The sequence below is a fragment of the Aphelocoma coerulescens genome, chromosome 18 (genome assembly GCF_041296385.1).
Source record: "Aphelocoma coerulescens isolate FSJ_1873_10779 chromosome 18, UR_Acoe_1.0, whole genome shotgun sequence".
Classification (NCBI taxonomy): domain Eukaryota; kingdom Metazoa; phylum Chordata; class Aves; order Passeriformes; family Corvidae; genus Aphelocoma; species Aphelocoma coerulescens.
In genome coordinates, this window is record NC_091031.1 from 6,353,200 (window position 1) to 6,374,722 (window position 21,523).

At 40.3% G+C, this 21,523-nt stretch overlaps 1 protein-coding gene across 7 annotated transcripts in view; it reads left to right on the plus strand.

Moving 5' to 3' along the window:
• The window catches only part of SPAG9 (sperm associated antigen 9), a 62,935-nt gene that overhangs the window by 11,658 nt on the left and 29,754 nt on the right, over nucleotides 1-21,523 (plus strand). For 2 of the 7 annotated variants that reach the window (XM_069032855.1, XM_069032857.1), the window contains exons 3-6: nucleotides 6,479-6,549; nucleotides 7,873-7,905; nucleotides 14,689-14,783; nucleotides 19,344-19,497. In XM_069032855.1, the coding sequence (XP_068888956.1) occupies nucleotides 6,479-6,549; nucleotides 7,873-7,905; nucleotides 14,689-14,783; nucleotides 19,344-19,497 (353 nt within the window). Of the gene's footprint in view, nucleotides 1-2,700; nucleotides 2,725-6,478; nucleotides 6,550-7,872; nucleotides 7,906-14,688; nucleotides 14,784-15,292; nucleotides 15,626-19,343; nucleotides 19,498-21,523 lie in introns of those variants that run through there. The other 5 variants (XM_069032856.1, XM_069032858.1, XM_069032861.1 and 2 more) reach the window with 4 other exon arrangements.

The following is a 21,523-nucleotide window of genomic DNA, read 5'->3' on the forward strand; positions in this document are numbered from 1 at the left end:
GGAGTAACTTATTTATTAGAGAATCTGAAAAACACAGTGTCTGCATGACTGAAGTGCTTTCTGATGGAGGTGGTAGGCTGTGGGAGTTGAAAGATTTGGCTCCTTTTCTGGATCTGCCTAGTGCTAAAGTACAACCAAGATAACAAACTGCATTTGACAAGGCAACAGATATATCCACATACCTCAGTTTATCAAACCTGAGTTTTGTGCTCAAGATAGATTATATTTGGGGAAAACTACATTTTTAAAAGAAACCCAACAAAACAAACAACCAAACCCCAAACAAGTATAATCCCAAGAAACAACTCTTGGGTTTTGGAGCTGTAAATGTTGTGACACAGCTGTTGGGATGATGGTATTTCCCCTGTCAGGTGATACTGAGCAGCTATTGCTTGCTGAAGGTTTTATTTGGGATATGAGACAAACACTTTGGCAGCTGACCTAAAAACATTTGTTATCCTCAGAAGCTAAACAGAATTATTGCTTCCATTGGCTTCAGGAGAAAATGCAAGACCAGGTTTTGTTGTGAATGTTCTGCAGATGTTATTTGATATTTGATTTTCCTCTGAGCTCTCAGGACACCAGCATTGCTGTAATGTACACCCAGGCAATCAGCCTCTCATGGATAATCTGAAGGCATCCAATATCTGAGATATCCCTGCACATGGGATATCATGCAGTTCATGTGGATCTGTAGTTTAGCAGGGAGACTCTGATGTGAGCTTTCAGCTGTGAAGTTTAATAGAAACAGAAACTTCCCAGAAAATTGTTTTGAGATTTGATTTGTGTATCTACACAGATGGTGATGTGAATAACCAAACACCTCAGTCAGTAAATGCTGTTTCTAGGGATGGCTCAACTGGTGTTTTTCTCAAGGAATACAAGGAATCTTTTCAATAGATCCTGGAGAGAAGTTGAAAAGTTCAGGTTTGTTCAGTGGGGGTTTGGATTGTTCCTACTTCATTTTCACAGACTGACAACAGCAGAACTAATCTGATTTCCAGCAAAGGAGGAACAGAATGGCTTAAGTTCTTGTGTTTCTTGATTAGCAGATGTGGAACTGAACTGTTTGCCAGTGTGTTCTCAGTGTGGATGTTCCTTGTCTCTGATGATGTCCACCATCATCACAGGTTTGTTTAGCAGGCAGATTCCCCCTGCCCTTTGCTACACTGTGCCCCAGGTTCACTACACCTGGAAAATCCTTCTGTAAGGAGAATTATGAGTATCAGGGTGTGCTAGAAAGGGAGGTTTTTCTCCTGACTGTGCATTTCCCAGTGCCTTTCCTGGCTGCCTGATGCTGTTCCCAAACACCTGCTGTCTGTGTGGTTTTGGGAGCCAGCAGCCCACTAGATGGAGCAGGGGGTACAGCTGGCTCCAAAGCCTGCACCAAGCTGAGCTACAGGACGCAAGGCTAAAATAAAATGGAGCAGGAAATTAGAGCAGTGATTGGTCTGCTTTAAACTTGGCTATTAATATACCTGAGCAAAAGTGGTGAGAGTAGCTTGAAATCCACTGGTGTATAATTAAGTGCTCATGTGTGTTTTTAAATTAAGGGAGTATTGTAGTTTATGTGCTGGAGTTTGGTTGTTATACTGATTCTGTTGCTCAAAATATTGCAGTAAGTAAGAAAATTACTTTAAATGTCTCTTAGAATCTTACATTCCTGAGTTTTCACTGGCTTTAAAAACAAATCCAGTCTGCTAAAGCTTCTGTGTCCACACTGACTTCATGTGGATTTTCTCAGACAGGGACTTGCTTCAATAGCCAAACATATAAATGGAGCATCCCACTGTTTGCAAAGCAGTCAATCAAAAGTTTTCTTAGTGAAACACTTCTTTGTGCAGAGACTGGGCAAGGAGTTGGATTTTTGACTTGATTTTGTATAGAAGTTTCTTGTATATATTCTTGATTGTTTGAGTTTCAACCTATGTGAAGAATGTCCTGGCATGTGGTTGTATTTATATTAAATGTTGTAGCAGAATGTTTAAAGAGGTTTTTTCTTTTGTTTGTTTTTTGTTGGGTTTTTGGTAACAAATTGCAGGGATTTTGTGTGCCTGAGACATAGTGCAAGCTTGAACAGTCCAGAAGTGTCAGGGATAAGACCATTGCTGCTGCATATGTTGATATTTCCTGTCAACAGAGCATTCTTGACAGCTAAATTATCTTCATAATTTCGAGTGCCCTACTTATTAAACTGAGATCTAGACCTGTAGTTCACAGTGTAAGAGCGACTTGAAGATGTTGGTCTTGCCAAGGGGTTGAATTTTTCACTTGTTTTACAAATCAGTTTTCTGTGCTGGTTTGATTTGCAGGTCTTACCACTTCCAGGTTAAACACTTGTTTGATAGCTCAGTGCTCTTTTCAGTCCATGAGTGATGTGTGTGTTCTTTGGCAACTACTTCGGAGGTCATAAGGTCCTTCTGGATCTACGTCTTAACTTTGGTGTGGGACCTGCATTAAAGAATGGAGCTGGATGAAAGCTGTCCAAGGAGAGTCTTCAGACACTCCTGGTGCCAGGAAAGGCTCCTTAATGAGCTGGATCTCTGTCCTGACTTGTGTAGGAGGAACTTTTAATTCCTCTTGAAGGCATCACACTGGTTGGATTTGCCATTCTAGCAGGTCTGTTTCTCTTTCTCCCCCTCAGGCTTATCAGGAGTTTGAGGCAGAGGACAACATACAGATGAAGGGTGTTCCAAACTTGGTAAAAGCCATCAGACTTGGGAGGTAAGCTCTGACTTTCAAACAGGCAGGGTGGGCAGCTTAGCTGCCTAATTCCTCATAATGCTGTCAGGAGACAGAAACTCCAGTTTCTCTAGTTTACTATTATATTAAATCTCCCATTTTTAGGCTTAATTGGTTTTCTTTGAGAGAACTTTGATCGAGATTGGTACCTCAGGTCATTAAAGGTGTTACAACATTGACAGTGCTGGAGAAGTTTGCAAGGAGGCCTTGGGTTTGAGTTTGTGGTGATGTTCCAGGGGGATGCTTTCTCATCTGCCTAAAAGCACTAGAATATTTGCATTTTATGCTCATACTTATGATGCTTGAAGACCTTTATATTTTTTTCCACTTAAGCTTCTAAGAGTAAGTAGTGCAACTTTTTTGTTGCATGTTATATTTAGCACATGTATTATCTTAAACAGTGTAATCTTGGAATGTGAGATCTTCCTTGATGTAACAAGGCTTTGTAATGGCTTTGTAAAGACACATTGCAACAGAGACAATGGATACTTTTGCTTTTAGGATGTATATTATCAAACTGATTTTATCATCCACCTATAAGAATTTGACATCTTAGTGGAAAAAAGTCTGAGACTGAAATATCAGAGGAACTTTTTGTATTGTTACCTAAGTCAAGCTGATAGGAACTATGTCTGGTTGGCACTTGGCAGGCCCAGCATGTGGCAGGCACTGCCAGCACACAGCTCCATTCCTCTTGGGGTGTTATCAGGGCCAGACTTCCACTCCTTTGTATGCTGGTGTATTAAAATGGAACTGGCAACAATTCAGTTTAAAATGTGCTTCTGGGTGCCAGTGAAAGGCATTTTTTCCCTCCTATTTAGTTTCCTGTTACTGCTGATAGGAATGTTCCTTTAATAGTGACTTAAGTTTCTCCACATTTTTGGGGCAAGAATCTGGTGGTCTTCCTCAAAATTCTTCTGACTCTGTGTTCAAGTCAGTGGTGGTCTCTGATCCTCAGGGAATATCTGATCTCTTGCAGTGTTTAATTGGAAAAACAAAGTGTATTCTGTTGGTTATTTTGGCAAGATCTTATCTTGATGGGAGGCATATTTTGGGTAGAATAGATTTCTGGTGCTGTGTCTCATTCAGCTGGTATTGGAAAAACCAGTTCTGAGGACTGTTACCGTGGTGTCTGTTGAGGGTGTGTAACTTAGTGTACGTCCTCTTCTGGCTGAAACTTCCAGCTGTAGGAGTGTAATGTGTTGCACAGCTGGAAATGACTTCCAGAAGAAAGTGCTTAATGTCAGTTATATCATCTTCTGGGCCCTTAATAGTTTTAACCTTTGTACCTAATGAAAACAGTGGTCAGATCTAATGGAGATATCCCCCTTGACTATACAGCATCACTAGCTATGTACATTTCTCTTCAATTACTTGATTCGAGGAGCTATTTATTATAACTGGAACATTAAAATTTTAAAACATTTTAAAGCATTTCTTTCTTCACAGATGGAGAAAGTGGTGTGCTCCTTTATGGCACTTCAGTGCCTGTGCAAGCGTGTGTTCTTTCCATAACAGTGGGAAATGCTTTTGTGGATTTCCTGGAGGCTGGTTTTGGGCAGCTGCAAAGAAGGGTGTTGGTAACACCTGATGTGGTGTTAATCTTCATTAAATGCACTGTTGAGTACTTTCCCAGAATCCACTTGCAGAATTCATCCCTGGAGTTGGCTGCACTGTCTAGACACGAGCTCATGAGTCGTGTTGGGTCCATCACCCTGGTTTGTGTGGGAGCTCCTGGCAAGGCCAAACTGAGCCGTGACTTCGCCACCCAGCGTGAAGCAGCAGGGAGGCTCCTTGGACACTGTTGGTAGGAGAGGGAGATGGTTTCAGCAAACATGAGCCCCATCAGTCCTGCAGTTTGCACTTTCTGATTTCCTGTTTTCCCAAAGCAGGTTTAGCACAGTGGAAAGGTTGCCAGGGTGATCCTCTGGGAGCTGTGGCACACAGCCTGGGCACAGTGTGTTCATGTGGGAGCTGCTGAGTATCTCTGCTGGGCAGCTGTTTAGCATCTCATAACTCATGACTACGATGTCAGGCAAAGATAGTGAATAGAATATGGTCTGTCATATCATAACTTTGATAACTGTAAGTTCTGACTCTTGTTTCTGTAGTCTCTTACCAAAGGCTTCCATAAAACTGCACTTCAAGTGCACAAGGAGACTTAAAACAACTTGTGTCTCAAAACAACGAACTGAACTCTTCCATTCAGTAGTGTTCTGCATCACATAAATATGTATTTTTAGATGCATGCATTGTGCTGTAAAATACATTTTTCTATATGTTGTGTTATAGATACTTGTGCCTCACTTGCTGCTATTTGATCCAAAGAACTTTTGTTCCGTTCTAGATGAGGGCAGAAATGGAAGCATTCAATCTGGCAGTGTTATAAATAATATTTGATGTAATATTTTGGTCAGATATTTATAGGTGGACTGCAAAAGGTTCTGTGAAGGAACTTAATATTCTTGTAAGAGCAAGATTAGATTAGGAGTTCAGAATGTTTACACAGATTTGAGTGAGTAGACAGTTATGTATTTTGGTTCCAGCATTTGACTCGGGAAAAGACTTTTTTCCATTGAAACATACTTATGATAAAATACTGTGCCAAAATATGGATATATGGATCAAAAAGAAATGGTATATCGAGAACTAATTTTCAGAAGACCCAGTTGGCAACATGAAAATACACAAGTGGCAGAGAAGATCTTGGCATTTGTCTTCAGATAATGTGTGTCTGGCAATGACTCTCTGGAAACATGGAACTATAGATTTGAACTTTCCCAGGGGTATTTAAACATGGCAAGTAGAATAAGCTCAGTTACACAATTTGATACACATGCTTATGTCACATAAATATTGTGTTCAAAAATACCTGAATAAAAAGATGGAATTCACATCTAAGCAGCAAAAATGTTTTGTGTTTGAGTGACAGGATAAGTTGTGTGTAGAAGGTTCTGAATGCTGTTAATTTTTCTGCAAATTAATTGCTTTGGGATATCACAGTTTGTTTCAGCTCAGTTTCATCTGAGCTGAAGCACAGCACAGATGAGCTGAGCTGCTTGGTTTGTTTCATCTCCTTCTAATAAGAACGTGCTGTCTAAAATTCTCCTAAATCTACTAGGTGTATTTTTAATTTCTTGGAATACCTACAGAAGTATTTAGATGTTTTCTTCCTTTAAATCTTTTGCCTTAATGCTCAGTGAAGTGTGAGTGAATGCCAGTGGGAATCCTAATTTCTGTACTGCATAGGGCTTGAGCCTGTTTTAACAAATACCATGGCTATGTTTGTCCTGGTTAAACACCTCTGGAAACTGTGTGGATGTGTTTTAGGGAACTGATGCAGGACCTTAGCTGGAGCCCATAGCTTCATCTGGGATTGAGTGATGTGGTCTCTGCCTCTTGCTATGGTTTCCATGTGAAACCATCTGGATTGGGGTGAGCAGTAAGCTGGCCTTGAGCAGAAAAATCCCCTCTCACTGGCCTAGCAATCAGCAGGGGAAAATAGAACTTGGGCTTTTTAGGGGAATGCAAATTGCAAGATTGTGCTGCTATTGATGGATTTAGGAAACTCAGTGATAAGAGCTTAGAAAACAAAAACACTGACATACTTTTTATCCTGCTGTGTGTTATTCACTACTAGGAATACTCTAATCTGCTTACTTAGTCCCAGGCAAGTCAATCTCACTAGAACTCTGAATTTAGTTTTAATTCTTCTATTTTTTTTTTCTTCTTCCAGTTAGCAGACTTGAGGAGCGTGAGGCAGAACTCAAGAAGGAATACAATGCACTTCATTCAAGACATACAGAGGTAGGTTGTTACACCAAGATGATTTTGGGGTATCTGTAAAAACGTGGATCTGTGGAAAACCTTGCATTGTGAGCAATTGGGAAAATTGTTGAATGTTTTGGTTTGTACACTGAATTATAACCAGGCTTCATTTGGTGATGTAATTTTCCTCATTCACATCTAAGTGTCTATTTCTCAATGCTTGATGACATTTGTCATTTTTATAACTTTGTCAGATATTGAGAAGTTTTAAAAAGGAATCTGTTCTTCCATATTTCAAAGGCAATTTGCCAAAGCATGCTAATAAGCTTCAGAGAAATAGAAATGAAATTACATTTTCATACTCTTTCCATCGATTTTCTGTGTTGGTTTTATTTGTACCATTGAAGGAACAAATACTTTCAAAACCTGGCCTACTGGGATTTGTGATTAAAGGAGTTCCCTGCCATACTTTATTGAATGCTATTGAAAATGGGATTTGCTGATGAAGATGGAACAATTTTGAATTTGTTATTTTAAATAATTAAGAGCCACACTGTTTAAGTTAGGTCCAAAGCACAAAAACAGGACTTGCAGTGCTTTAGTTTTCAGTAGCAGGTTGTCTTTCCCATGCAGGGATGTTTTACTGCCTAAGTCATATACATATTTTAGTGAGGAAGTCACTAGGTGCTTTGAAGTATTCTGATTAATCTGGAGTCCCACTACTGAGCACAGTTCTTCTCCTTACTCTCCTTGCTTTGCCTGTGGAAGGTGAGAGAGCTGTTTTTAGATCCTTGTTACCTACCAAAGAGGGCAGTGCCATACTGACTGCTCCCACTCCAAAAGACCCATGTGGGGAAAGGGGAAGCAGATGCAGGTGTCAGATTTGGTTATCCTAAATACTTTCAGCCATCTCAGGTGCTTTATACTGACAGCAGCTGAAAAGTGACTTGGAACCACAACCAGTCTGTAGTGCTCAAGTATTGTGTGACAAGACTTCTGAAGCTCATAAAAATATTCATATATCTACTGAAATCATAGCATTTTTAAAATCACATTTGTTACTAGATAATTGCTTTAGAAGGGAACATCTCTTGAAAACTGGAAATCTAAGTAAAATGAGAAGTGACAAATCTTAATGCTGCCAGCTGAGGTTTGGCATCCCTTTGAACTGGAAGTACTTCAGTGTATTGGGTGCTTGCAGAATTCTGGTTATTGTAATTAGAGCCTGTGGGATCTGTCACAATAGAACTGGCAGGTTTTTATTGAATCCTGTTTCACAGAGTTCAAGATTAAACTAAATGTATTGGGCACCATTAATTCAATGAAATGCTAATAATATGTTCTGAATATCTTTTTACATAGGTTTTGCTCCAAAGTGGACAACAGCCTCTGCTGGTTAGATTCCAATTTATTAAATGCTTTTACATCTTAAATTCACTCTCTTTGGTGTAGGGAGAGGTGTTTCCTTGGGCTTTACTATTACTGGGGTGACTGTCCTTTCTTCATAAAGAAATAATTTGTAGTGCACCATGGTATATCCATACCTCTGTTCTCCTAAAATCAGACCTCCTGTTTTCTGTACTCCTCCCTTTCAATATGACTGCTTCCTTCTTTCTTTGTTTTCCAGACCATTGTGAGTCTTGCAAAGATGCACCTCCTTTAAGGGTAGAGCATCTCAGCATTTTAATGCTGTATCTGGTGAATGTTTGAGGCTCAGGGACTGAAATAGCTGGGAACTGGAAAGGACTGGCTGATAATAATGCCCATCTCCCCATTCCCTTTGTGATTCCCTGCTTCCCTTTCTCCCAACTAATTCTAACACTTTAGGTCTGTGTAGTAACTTTTTTCTTTTAATGCAAGGTATTTTGGCAGGTATCCAACTTCCTTTCAGCATTTAGGTTTATCAAGTTTATTGGATCAAATATTTCTATCAAATACTTGTTTCTGAAACGTTTTTCTTCCATGTTTTACTAGGAAGGGATACTTCTTTCCTTCTGAGTCTGCTTCACTGTTGTTTTTACAAGTGATCCACTTGGTACTTACTGAAATGGCAATTGATTTTCTTTCAATTGACCAAATAATGAACAGAGCATTAGAAAGATTATTTTTTTTTTAAATTTAGCTCTAAGGTGTTGGCAGTGCTTACTTTGACAGATGTCATGTTAAAGATGCAATGTGACTGCATTTTATGCAATCTTAATTTCTAGCAATTTTTCCTCTCTTCAGTCTTCAGTATTTGTTTCCTTCCACCTCCCACTCCCCCTTATTCTTTATTTCACAGATGAGTATTTCAGAGTTGGATGTCTTTCTCTTCCAGCTCCTGACCTGAGTGAGGTTCTCTATCCATGTCCTTCATGATACCCACCCTTCAGCCCTCCCTACCTGCCTTTGCTGGAGTTCACTGCCCAGCAGAGGTGCTGGCTCAGCAGCCCAGGGAATGTCACCCATTTTCAGTCCCAATGGACCAAGACATACTGAAACTAAGTCAGCTTGGGGAGTTCCACCAGGGTTGTGAAGCAGAGAGCTGAATCAATCCCTCTCCACAGTGTGTGTGTTGTGGTGAGAGCTGGGAGTTCTCCTTGGAGCTCAGCCTGCCAGAGACAGGGCTCTGCATTGCAGCTCCAGCACCAGCCTGCCCAGCAATGAGGTGTCTGCAGCTGCAGAGACAGCAAGGCTGCCCTGGCTGGGGAGAGCTCTGGGGACAGGCTTTATCCTCCATCACCCTTCTGTTAAATCAGCCTCTGTCTTGCTGCTCTCTGGAGAGGGAGGTAGGCTGGCTGGTGTGAGTGCAGGACATCCCATTAAGCCTCCTTCCCACTAAGACTGTACTTGGGCTAACTGGCTTGATTTTGAATGGATTAGGGTCTGAGAACCTGGGCAGTTGAGATGGCAGATTGGAAGGTGGGGTGTAGCAGGTAGTGAAGAGGATAAAATTTACAGTCAGAACAGAATGGATGGAACAGCCTGAACATGTTCTGACATCTGTGCTCTGATTCGTTGTCTTTCCTGTGCTTGCAGTGGGTTTTGATCTTGTGCTGATTGTACTCTGCTCTAACAACCTGGATGAGATGAGTGACAAAGCAGTGTGCTGGAGCTGCTGAGGTGGAACTTCTGGAACCTAACTATGCAAAGTCTTGTTTCCATCTTTCTGTGACTGTAAAGGACCAGATGCAGGAAGCAATCATACAGCCAAGGGCAGTGTGCTGGAAAGCAGAATGGTTGACAGTGGTCTAACACAAGAATCTTCAGATCTTTGCTCTCTAGACTTAGAAAGGAATTCTGTCAGTTGCCTCTTGTATCTCAAATACTGTTCTGTTTAATAGGATCTGGCTTGTTTTAGTGCCTGGATAAAAGCAGGCCTGTCTGCTCTATGTACCTGTGGGGGCTTTTTTGCCTTTGCTGCTGAGATGATGCACTGCTGCTGGTGTGTCTTTCAGAGCAAACCATTCAGGGTGGTTTTGCCTGCTGAGTAGGAGGTAAAGGATCTTACTTTTTTCTGCAGAGTTAAAGGGCATAACTTCATAACTATGGCACTGGCTTTTTAAAGGCTTGGCTAAGGCTTTTATGTTTATTACTCAGTTGGGGAACTGAGGCAAAGCAATACTTGAGCATCTTCTGGAGAATTGACTAATATCTGTGGCCTCTCTCTGCACAGGTTTCCAAAATAAACCTCTTTTTTCTCTATTTAAGGAGGTTATTATTTTTCTCCCTTTGGAAACACCAGGCCGAGGTGGTTCGATATCTTTCCCTGACACACAGAATATGGGCTTAGTTTAATGAAGCATAATTGGGCCATGGAAGTTTCTCAGTGTTCTGCACTGATACAGCATGACAGAACAGTGAGCCTGGCTCTGGCATTGGGAATGGACTTGGTCAGGTTCATTAGGATAAACATATCCCCAGCAAGTCCCTGGGCAGGAGACAGGAAAAGAAGGCTAGTGGAGGTGTCTGCTTGCAATTACAGCTAAGCACGGGCAGCTGTCGCATTGTCTGTGAGATTAGACTTTGGATATCTGTTCAAGTAAATACTTTTCCTAAAGCCTTATGCTGAATGTTAACAGCTTGATCTATAAAACCTGGGTTTAACATATTTACATTTTACTGTATCTGCCAGCAACACCTTCTTGTGTGTGGATAAAGATGCATCAAGCTCTCCAGTGGAAATTGTGCTTTTACTTAGGTGAGAAACTCACCACAAACCCTGCAAGGAAAAAAGGTACATGGAAGTATGTTTAGGACTTTGAAACTGAATCAAGGAGATTCTAGAAATATCTGTTACATCAGTAAATCTAGATTATGTGGGACAGAGAAAGATCTATATACACGCAGTTAGGTGCACATTCCCAAAGGGAGGAGCTGCTTGTGGCCAGCCTGATTGGATGTGCAGGATAAGCAGTGAGGGCTGTAGCACTGAGCCTGGTGTGACAGCCAAAGAATTACTAAAACCTGCCTGGGGGGAGCTAAAGCAGTGACACAAAAAGGAAGGAGGAGCGAAAGAGCAAGGAAGGTATAAAGGAGATGCTCTCAACCTGGTTAAGGCAAAGGTACAGGTAACAACATCCCCAACATGGCATATCCACATTTGTTTGTGACAGGGAAAGTGCCAGGCTTGTGTACACTGGGAGTGGTTATATTTGTAAGAGTAGAAATTGAAATGAGTGCCAGGGTGTTCAGTGTCTGTTACTGAGTGCTTAAGATGTAGAAAAACCTTGTAATATTTCTGCAGTTGTAAAACTTGTCACATGCCATATGAGGAAACCAATCCGAGTATTTTTTTGAGATGGAAAGACATTGCATTCAAAGGGAATGGATTTCATGTTCATGCTGTAATGTGTTTAAAAGCTTGTTGTAGTCAGTTTGCACATGTGCCCTAAAATCATTAACACCTGAACTGTGAAATGCTGTTAATTAAGGTAATTCTTCCAAGTTCTGAGTTTATCTTTAATCCCCTCAGCTAATGGTAATTGAGCAATGTGTTTAATTACAACAATGCTGAAGTGCTCTGTGTTTGTGATGTGTGTTTCTTGGAACAACTGGTTGTATTCAAAATACTTGTGGACTTCATGGGCAGCAGAGCGAGCTGTCAGTAGTGAAAGGTTATGGATGATTAAATATTGACTGCAGCTTGTATTGAAGAGAAAGGGGGTAGACATAGTCAATTATTTATCATCTGTTCTCTAGCATAACTTCAGTAAAAACTTGTACTGAGGGGAGAGCAATTCAATCAATTTAAGTCTATTTTTAAAATGTTAGTAGTATTAAAACCTTTTTATTTTGACAGCTGAATAATCTCAAAAAAGCAGAACTTCTAATCAGATTTTGAGCACTCAGAATTCTAGTGCATTAATTCATTACACGTTTTTGGATCAGAATGGCACTTCATGGATATGCCAAGGCTTGAGGGTCATTTAGATTGAAAAGATTTTTGGATGTCATCTGATTCAAATCCTAGTGCTTTTGGAGCGAGTCTTCAAAATTTTTTTGCAGATAAAGCAGTTAGTGGGCTCACTTCCCAAGCTGCAGTATTTAATTTATTACTTAACCTTCAAATTAAGTTTATGAAAGTTGGGAATTCACACACCATTTCTTATGACTCTATAGCACCAGCTGTGAAGCTCCCCATCCCATGGGGAGGGAGGGAGGGAGGGTGAGGAACTCTTTTCCTTGTGGACATTATTCCAGTATTGTCAACTTTTATCCTTGGGACCCTGGGTCGAGGCAGAGAGTGGGCTTTACATGGTGGTACCACTGTTCTATTTTTTTGGACACCACAGGCACATATAGCCTGGATCTGTGGAGAAATTGCCATGGAGTGCTGCACATGCACATAGAACCTTATGATTCTATGAATCTTAAGTTGCCATGCAGCACTGCACATTTTGTTTATAATTTTATTTTTGGGTTCCTATAGCTTACGTGCATTGTGCTGAAGTATGTGATCTACAGATTTGCTTATTTTATTATCAGCATCCTTTTCAGCTGCAGAACAATATAAACTGAACAGTCCTTTAAATTGACCTACCCTTCAGTCTCTGTGGGTAATAAATGTGATGAGACATTTCAGTAAACAAAAGAACATACTGAGAGGAGGGAAGAGAGTAGGTTAAAACCATGTCCTTTGCAAAACATGAAAGTTCTATGGGTTTTACTGACCCTATTCTTTTTTCCCATGTGTTAGTAGTTCCCTGGAGAGGTGCTAGTCACTCATCTTCTGTTCACTGGCTGAAAACACAACAATTGTTCTGTTTAAAATTTTACTTTGAGAAACCAATCGGTGTGCTGCAAATGGGGGTGTTTGCAGGCAGGTCAGCAATATCTTCCTCCTGTGATGAGGGAGTACATGAACAGGATACAGAATGGTCTAATGTGCATTTCAAAGTTATGCATTCTTGGGGCTTATCCCCCGTGGAATTTCTAAATTAATTTGCATTATAATAAATCTGTGTAAAACTATGCAAAGGAACGATTGGAACACCTAGTTTTGCCTGCTTGGTTAAAATGGAAAAAACCAAATGTGGATAGTTGAAGGTGGAGCTTTCAATCCTTTTGTTTGCCTTTGTGTGTGAGCAAGCATTAAAAATCAGAAAACAAATGGGATGGTCTGGTGAAACGCTGCATTTTGTTGGAGGATAAATATTGTAAGCTTTTGACAGCAGTTCAACTATATTATATAATGTTTCTCTAAAAATAGCATGGGCTTTTTTCTGAATTATTTTTATTAGTTCAGGTGAATGCTGGGAAACCAACATCTGTATGTAGCCAGCACTAACATAAGTTACTGATTTGTAGAATATCTGTCAGTCAGGATATCTTAAGCCCGTTTGTTTGATCAAAGAAATCTGAAACTAAGAGATATGTTCCTATGTAGCTAATGGTGGCAAGCAGGATTTGAGGAGAAGCTGGCGCTGAGGTTGGTGGCATCTGAAGGTCAAACTTGGATACATCAAATCTGACTTGAGAGTAATACATAGATGTAGGTTTCCAGGTCCTGCTGAGTTCAGTCCTCATGTGTGCAGCTGTCCCCAAAACAAAAGGTTGTATAACACTGGTTGTACAAATGCCTGGTAATATCACTATTCTGAAGTGTTTGTATACCCTTTGTAGAATAGCAGAAGAAATTGTAGTTCTAAAGAATAGGTTTTTTTTATTTCTAGAGGAAGCTGTTAAGATGTGACCTGAATATGTCTCAGGAAAAAAAAAGTACATTAAATTCCTCTGCAGTACACCTGTGATTTCTTTCTTCCTTTATTGTTCCTAGAGCCACATTCATTTGTGAACGTGAGTGTTGAAAGTGCTAAAAATACCAAATTGCATGTAGGCTTTCCTCAGGCTTTCCCAGTCTTAAACTCAGAGATGTGTGTCCAGATGAAGTCTGTGGAGTGATGCAGTGATACCTTCTCCCCATGCATGTCCTGGATCAGTTACATGCTGAGAGCAGCATCCTTTGGCCACGGGAGTCAGAGCTCATTAAATAAGTTATGTCTGCAGGAGTCACCGTGCTGTTGGCCTGCACTTGTCTCTTGTGAGAAAGAGAGCAAGCAGAGCTCATTTTGAGTGCTAAAAATCCACAGCCACTGTCCTTCTAATGAGATGTCAGCCTAGTTAATTTAAAACCAAACTTCCCTTGTAGAAACTACAGAAAGCTTAAGTTTATTTGTATTTTAGAAGAAAAAAGGAGAAGAAATGAGTACTTAATATTTCTGCCTACAGAAATAATCTGATTATTAGCCCGTGGATCCAGAATGTTTAGTATGTGGCATATTGTCTGACCTTCACAGTACTTTGCAATTAGGCCTATAGTGCCTACTATGTATCATGTAAAAACTGCTAATATCTGCTGGACATAGAGGTCTCAGGCTCAAAAATATATTTGAACATGGTACTTCTTTTCCAAACTCATGTTTGAAATATTGCATGCATTTTATTTACCCTTAGGATGTTTCCTGTGCATGAATGCACAAGTAAGTTCTCCAATATTTTTAATTTATTATGGACTTCTCTTCTGGTTTGTGGGTTTACACACGGTATAATTTTGCTGCTTTCTTTATTTCTTTAATGTCTCTAAATACTTTTACTATTTAGCACTACAGGGGGAGAATATATTGGTCAAGAACTTAGCAGTTGTAGTACAAGTAAATGTTACTAAATACTTCTTGCTGTTTTTGTCCTTGTAAACAGATGATTCACAATTATATGGAGCACTTGGAAAGAACCAAACTTCATCAGCTAACAGGGGGTGATCAGCTAGAATCCACAACACACAGTAGAATTAGGTAAGCTATTTATTGCTCTCTCACCCTGAAATGAGAGAAAAAAAATCCATTCATTTGTGTTTGCAAGACTTTGTTCTTTAATCCTACAACAACGGTTCGGCTGAATCGGAAAGATTCGTTGTATGATTGGAATGCGGTAAGAGAACAGCGTAGAAATCCGTAGAAAGAGGCTTTTGCTGTTGTGCCGCTAAGCGTTGAGATATAGTTTGTACATTAATTAGCCTTAAACAATTTCAGCTTTTTGGCGTGTTTGCGTTGGGGCAGGCAGGGAAAATGTCAGCGGCTGTCCCGGCACGGCCGCGGTCCGGCCGCGGCTTTGTGTGCAGGGCAGTGGGGGTGCGTGCGTGGTACCCGCTCGTCCTCAGGGCTCGCTGGGAATAGATTATGCAGATTGGGGAGCTTTGGAGCCTATGAACCTTGCGTGGAAGGAGGGAGAAGCACTCCCGGGCTGGCTGTGCCTCTGCGCTGCTGCATCGATGCTGCGAGGAGCGGCGAGGGGGAGGAGGGCGGTGATGTCATTGCTCTGGAGCTGCTGCAGGAGAGCGGAGCGCCGCTGCTGCTGCTGCTGATGGCATTGTTTTTGTGGCGGCGGCTGAATGACAGACTTTGCCTACAAAGATCCCCCCTCGGCCCCTGCGTAGCCTTCTCGGAGCCGGCGTTCCACCATGCCAGCGCAGCGCCATGAATCCGGGCTGCATGCTGCTGTTTGTGTTTGGCTTCGTTGGCGGGGCGGTGGTCATTAACTCGGCCATCCTGGTGTCGCTCTCTGTTCTGCTGCTCGTGCACTTCTCCATTTCCACTGGGGTGCCGGCTCTGACGCAGAACCTCCCGAGGATCCTCAGGTACTCTGACCCACTGAACCCCGGCTTCGTGTGTCTCGCTGCTCCCCTGCTTTCTGTTCTCCTCCTTTTTCAAACAGGGACAAATCGGAGATGGAAATGACATATAAATGTCAGGTTTTGTTGTAAATGTGTCGATGTACAGAGATACAATCCGGTTTTTTCATTGCCTTTTATTTGAGGTCGGTTTGTTTCTTTTCTCTGTGCAAAGCTCTTAACATCAGTTTATTGTAACCTGCTGCAAAAGCTGCAATGTTAATGTCAGGGATAACACGTTCAGTGTATTGTCAGGTACTTGGCTGATCTTAGCATAAATGTATGCAGTCCGAGGCTTTGGACTATTAAACTGCACCTGTTTTAATCAAAAAGCTTATGTAAGATAAGTTAATTGATGTTAACACCACAGTAATTAGTTGATCACATTACTTTCAAAAAACCTGATTATTGGTTGGTGGAGGGAAAAAAATCTTTGATTATTTAAGCATTAGAGTTCTTAAAGCCTATTCACTATTGTTCAGCCAAATGTTACCCTCTCCTCTGTTTCTGTACTTGTATGGCAAGTTGCCAGCTGTCTGTCCCCTCCCTCAGGTTATGTTCTGTTTGTCCTACGTGCCTGGAGCAGTAGCAGACAGAGATGCATTAGAATATTGTGGCCAGAAGTAGTCTTGACATGTTTTAATGCTATAATTACGGATGGAAAACAGCTGGAAAAGTTTTAAAATGCAGCTTTCTGGCCTGAAAACTTGACATATTTTACCTGTGGTTGTAAATTCAATAGCAAATTTTATTTTAAATGGAAAAAATGCTGGAGATTAGTGATCTCTGGAACAGCTATGTGACTTTTTCCTCCTTAATACTAGGTGCATGTAGACTTTGTATGGTAGTATGCTTTTAACTTGGGTCTCTGAGCGCAGAAGGGTTGTTCCAAAGGTTTAAAGGCTCTCAGTAGATGAAAGAAATACCAATCTATACCAGTAGCTGATAAAAAACTTGAATGAATATTTAAATATGAAGAAATAAAATAAATTTCAAATGAAACTCTATAAATTGATCTAGTTAGTAAGGCTATGTTTGTTTAAAAGGGGGGAAACCGAAACCCAGAACAAATATTTCCCAACTCTAAAACCAAACAAAACCAAAACAGAACTTCATATTCATTAACTTATAAGATATTTTTTTAATTTTAAATAGTCAGATGGTTTAAGAAATAGATTTTTTTTTTGTAACGTGCTTTTCCTCCCCTGGAGTATTTAATGGATTTGAGGGGTTTGGGGAAGCTATGCTTTTTCCTGCCCCTAGTAATTTGCTTTAGGAATTACAGGAATTGGAATTCACTTCCTTAGTCTTTATTCATTTTAAAAAAGAGATAAAAATGTAGGATGAAGGAATCTAATTGTAGAAGAATTGTTTCTATTTTTTAACACTAGTCAGATTTTAGAACTGAGCATCTGGTTGCTTATCCTGAAGGTTCCTGTAAATGCTTCAGTGCATCACTTCAAAATATTAGCTTAGGCTTTTAAAATACATGTTTCCATTCTGCTTGCTGTGGCATTTTCAGGTATTTTTTGGGCCCTGGGAAAGCAAAAGAGGTTCTTTGCTTTCTGCTCAACAAGCAGTGAAATAAATTTAAATTGCTTCAGTCTAATCAGATAATTTAACGCAGATACATAATAACCTTCATTTCCAAAATTAGCGTCTTCTGCAAACTTCATTAACTGTACAGCCTTGTGATGCACCTGACCTCTGTTCTAACACATCAAAATATGTTTATTATAAAATTTCTTTCAAACTAATCTGGACAAAAAAGCAACGTCAGGTGTGAACCATTTTGGTACCCATTTAATATCCTCTCTTTGGAGGATTGCAAAGCAGATCAGTTTTGTGGCATGTCCTGCAATGAGGAAATGTGCTGGAGCCTCTGCCTAAGGGCAGGCCCCTCCAATGCAGCTCTATCAGCCCCTGAAGGGCAGCTTTTCTTCTTCCTTTTTGTTCCTGCACTTCTTATCCAATGAAATGGTCTCAGCCCCTCTTTTGACATAATCTCAGCTTCTGTGGCATGTCTTTTGTTCCCCACATGCCTGAGAGTTGTGGGAAATCTAAAGCAAAGCAGAACCTGTTACAATAGTGGGAATCCTTGGAATTCACTGTGGGGTTTCTCATTCCAGCAGTTGCAGATGCTGGAACATTATCTGGTGTTTTGAATTTTGTAACCCAGATTTTGCTTTACTCACTTTGCTGCCTGCTTTGTTGTGCTAAACTACTTCACAATTAATGACTTAATTTGGAATAATATTTCTGAAAAGCCAAGATAGCTCCAATGTGAGAACTAGGTGCAAAGGTTTTTCTGACAAGAAGCGTCTTTGTACACCTGGACTGGAAAGGTTCATGCCAATTAGAATTGTTTGCTGTTTGAACATTGTGGTTTTGACAATGTAAAATTTACCAAAGGGAGTTTACTGATTAATGGGTAAATAAAATCCCTTCTTCACTAACTTTTCTTCGAAGCAAGTAAACAAAAACATGTCCAAAAATGCTTAGCTTTTGCTTTTTAGCACTCCCTGCCATATTTTTGCATGTATTTTATATGCAGATACTAATTCTGCCTAGGTTATGTTTAATTTGTGAAGGGCCTTGTGAAAGAAAACATATGTGGTTGTGACTTTTTACAATGCTGAAATGTGAAAATCATGCCATCGCTTGTGCACACTTTTATCTTCTGCCTCTACTATACTTAGAGCTGTGCTAGTTGATTACAGTCTTTTTTTTCTGCATTACATTGTTCTGCCTGAACAAACACTTTGCTTATCTCAGTTCTAGGCCTGGCTGATATTTTTCCTTTTCAGGGCTGGCTACAGCATCCTATGAATGGCACTGCACAGAATGGTTTTGTCTCTTGCTAGCAGGAAGAACGACTCCTTTTGTTCACTGAGCACACTACTGACCTGGGGATTTTTTGTTTCTTTTGAGGGTTAATACATAAACCTTTGGAATTTCCAAATGCTATTTTCCATAGGGAAGTGAAAAGAGTGAAGAAGTGAAAAGTTGGGATGAAGTAATTTGCTTTGCTGGCACAAGCTTTTGTGCAGCTTTAGGGTGAAGTAGAGGGTTGAACTGATCTTGGGTAAAACTACACCATTTTTGGCTGAGCCATTTGTAACACTGGTAATTCCCTGACCCAGTTCTTTTCTCTTACACAAATCCATGTAATTTCTGTGATCTTCAGGAATAAAATACCCAATGATTTGAGAGGAGTTGCTTGAGGCTTACTGTTTACAGTTTTGCAAATGCTTCAGCTGATGATTTAGCTGTTTGCTGTTGTAGAAGTTATGTGGTTTTATCTTGGAGAAAAAGGTGCAAAATGGTATTTTTAATAGTGTCTGCTGAAAACTGTAATTCAATCTGAAATAAGGAAGCACTTTTGTCTTATGCTTCTGTTGGTGTTTCATTTCTGTAAAACTTTTGTTTGCTACAGAGTAGCTGCAGTGTAAATCAATAACTGCTATTTAAAGCCATGGAATTGACTGTTGGCAATCATGTGAAATGAGGAATTATTGGGTGCTGTGGCACAGTCTGGGTATGCTGCACTGTGTGTTTAATGGAGCAGTGTCTGCATGTTTGAACCTGGAATTTCACCACTTCCCTGCTGATTTCTGAGGCCTACAAGAAAATAAACTGTGTGACATCTGAGATGGCTGATGAACCCTGCCCGTCTTTCCAACAGGAAGGAGCGTCCCATATCCCTGGGCATCTTCCCCTTACCTGCAGGAGATGCTCTCCTCACACCCGAGGCTCAGAGGGAGGCGGCGGAAACGCCCGCGGCGGAGCACTGGAAATTCCACGAGCTGAGCCAGCCACGGTCCCACACCAGCCTCAAGGTGAGCACAGCCTGGCTGCCTTGTGTGGCAGGAGAAACTCCCATAACAGATCCTTGGGAGAATGAAAAAAAAAAAAAGGGAAACAAAACCAAATTGAAAGAGAGGAGGGAAAGCTCTAAAACATCTCTGTATAAGCCAAGTGCATTGCTTACTCCAGTGAGCTTTGAGGGAACTTTCTTACTGCAAGAAACAAAGTTTTGGGGGCATTTTCCAAATGAGTGATAATACAGGTTAGTTCTCTTCTTATTCTCAGCAGTGGGTCTTTTCTTTCTGGCTAAGGACCCTTTCCAAATGTTCCAACTTGTTTCTCCACACTAGATATGTAACTAGGTAGTGGGAACAGTCTAATTAGCTTTATTAATGCTGCTTTAGAAGGAAAGCTTCGGTTGCTACATGGGCAGTGCTCTTCATGCAGCCTCTGCCTACTACCAGGTGTATAGTGTAGGTAGACCACAGAGCTGAGAATTACCTAACTTTCCCGAATTAGCCTGGGATCATGATTTCCCTTACTTGTAGCTTGGCTATAATTCCTGAAATTGTTCCATGTTCCAACAGTGAGAGGGTGGAATAGAACAATCTGCAGGAGTGGAGGAATGGGGGAGTGGTGTTGGAGTGTGATCAGTCTGGCAGTCTAGGATGCACTCGCAGCACAGCAGGAGGAGGATCTGCAAGGTGAAGAACTCCAGAAGGTGTAAATCCTCCCAGTATATACTTCTTGATGAGGTTTTCTTTGAAGACTGTGGATGTGCTGTTATTTCTGGAAAGGCATACAGTTGAGAGGAGTTTCCTCTTAAGCAAACTTAATACCTGCCTAGCAGGGGAATATTAACTGATCAGAACTACAAAAACTCTTTGGAGGTAATAGGAATCCATTTATTTATCCTGGAGGTCATAAGCAGGTAATGGAAAGAGTAAGTAGTGGTTAATTATAGGCATATCAAAGTGACAATGTGAGTTTGCTTCTAAAAATTTGTCACTTAAAAATGGTGCTAGTCAGGAGGTTGGATCTTGAATTCATCCAATTCCCTTTGTATTATGCTAATTAACATCAGTAAATTGGCAGATTTTAGAAAAGCTGATTGAAGTATAACTTATGTACAATAAATACAAGTTATGATGAAGAGTAGGTGGAGATGAGGTGGAAAGGGAAGCTTCTGATTCCATCCTTTCCCCTCAGAAAATTGAGTAATCCATATTGTCAAAATAAGCTTCTTGGTATAATTCTTCCAAAAATAATGCAGTGCTAAAATGAGAATTCACAAAATAGCACGAACTGTAGTTATTCAAATCTATTTATTCAGAATAAGTTCCTTGAGTCCAAAGCAACATCTTTACTTTGTAGCTGTGAGTGTAAAGTACTTCTGAAGTTAACCTGTTGAATAACATGATATATTGAAGTCAAAACCAGCATATGAAACTTTTTTCTCTAATATTTTTCTCTAATACTTTTCTTCTAAATACTTTTAACATCCAGTACAAGGCACAAACAAGATTCTGTTGCTTTCTAGCATCTATTTTCCATTCATGCCTGAACATTTCATTAATGGTCAGTGTTTCCTCCAAAAGTATCACAAAGAGGAGGTGGCAGAGATGAAAAATCTGGGTATTCTGTAGCTTGTGCAGTAGTGACATTGCTGGATATCATTTGAAGATGACACAATTATGTACCAGCCATTCTTTTCTACTCATTTCTGCACAGCATTGCAGCAGATGAGTTACTCCTTCAGACTTATTTATTGAATTTTTAAACTGCTTTTTCTTTTTTTTTCAGGAAAAATCTTTTGGCAGCATGACCAAAGAAGTATATTTTGCTAAGTCAACACAGCCCTGACTTTCAAATGTTTAGGCTTTGAGATATTCCCATTAATTGAGTGTCACTTAGTGAAATTGCTTTTCATTTTCTTTAGTTCTGGAACAAACATTTGTAATAGTTTAATCTGTGCAGTTTCCAAGAGTAAGGTAGAACAATACTGTAGATAATAAAGTCAGAAATAAAAACTAGGTGGGGTGATTTGAAATTCCCTTA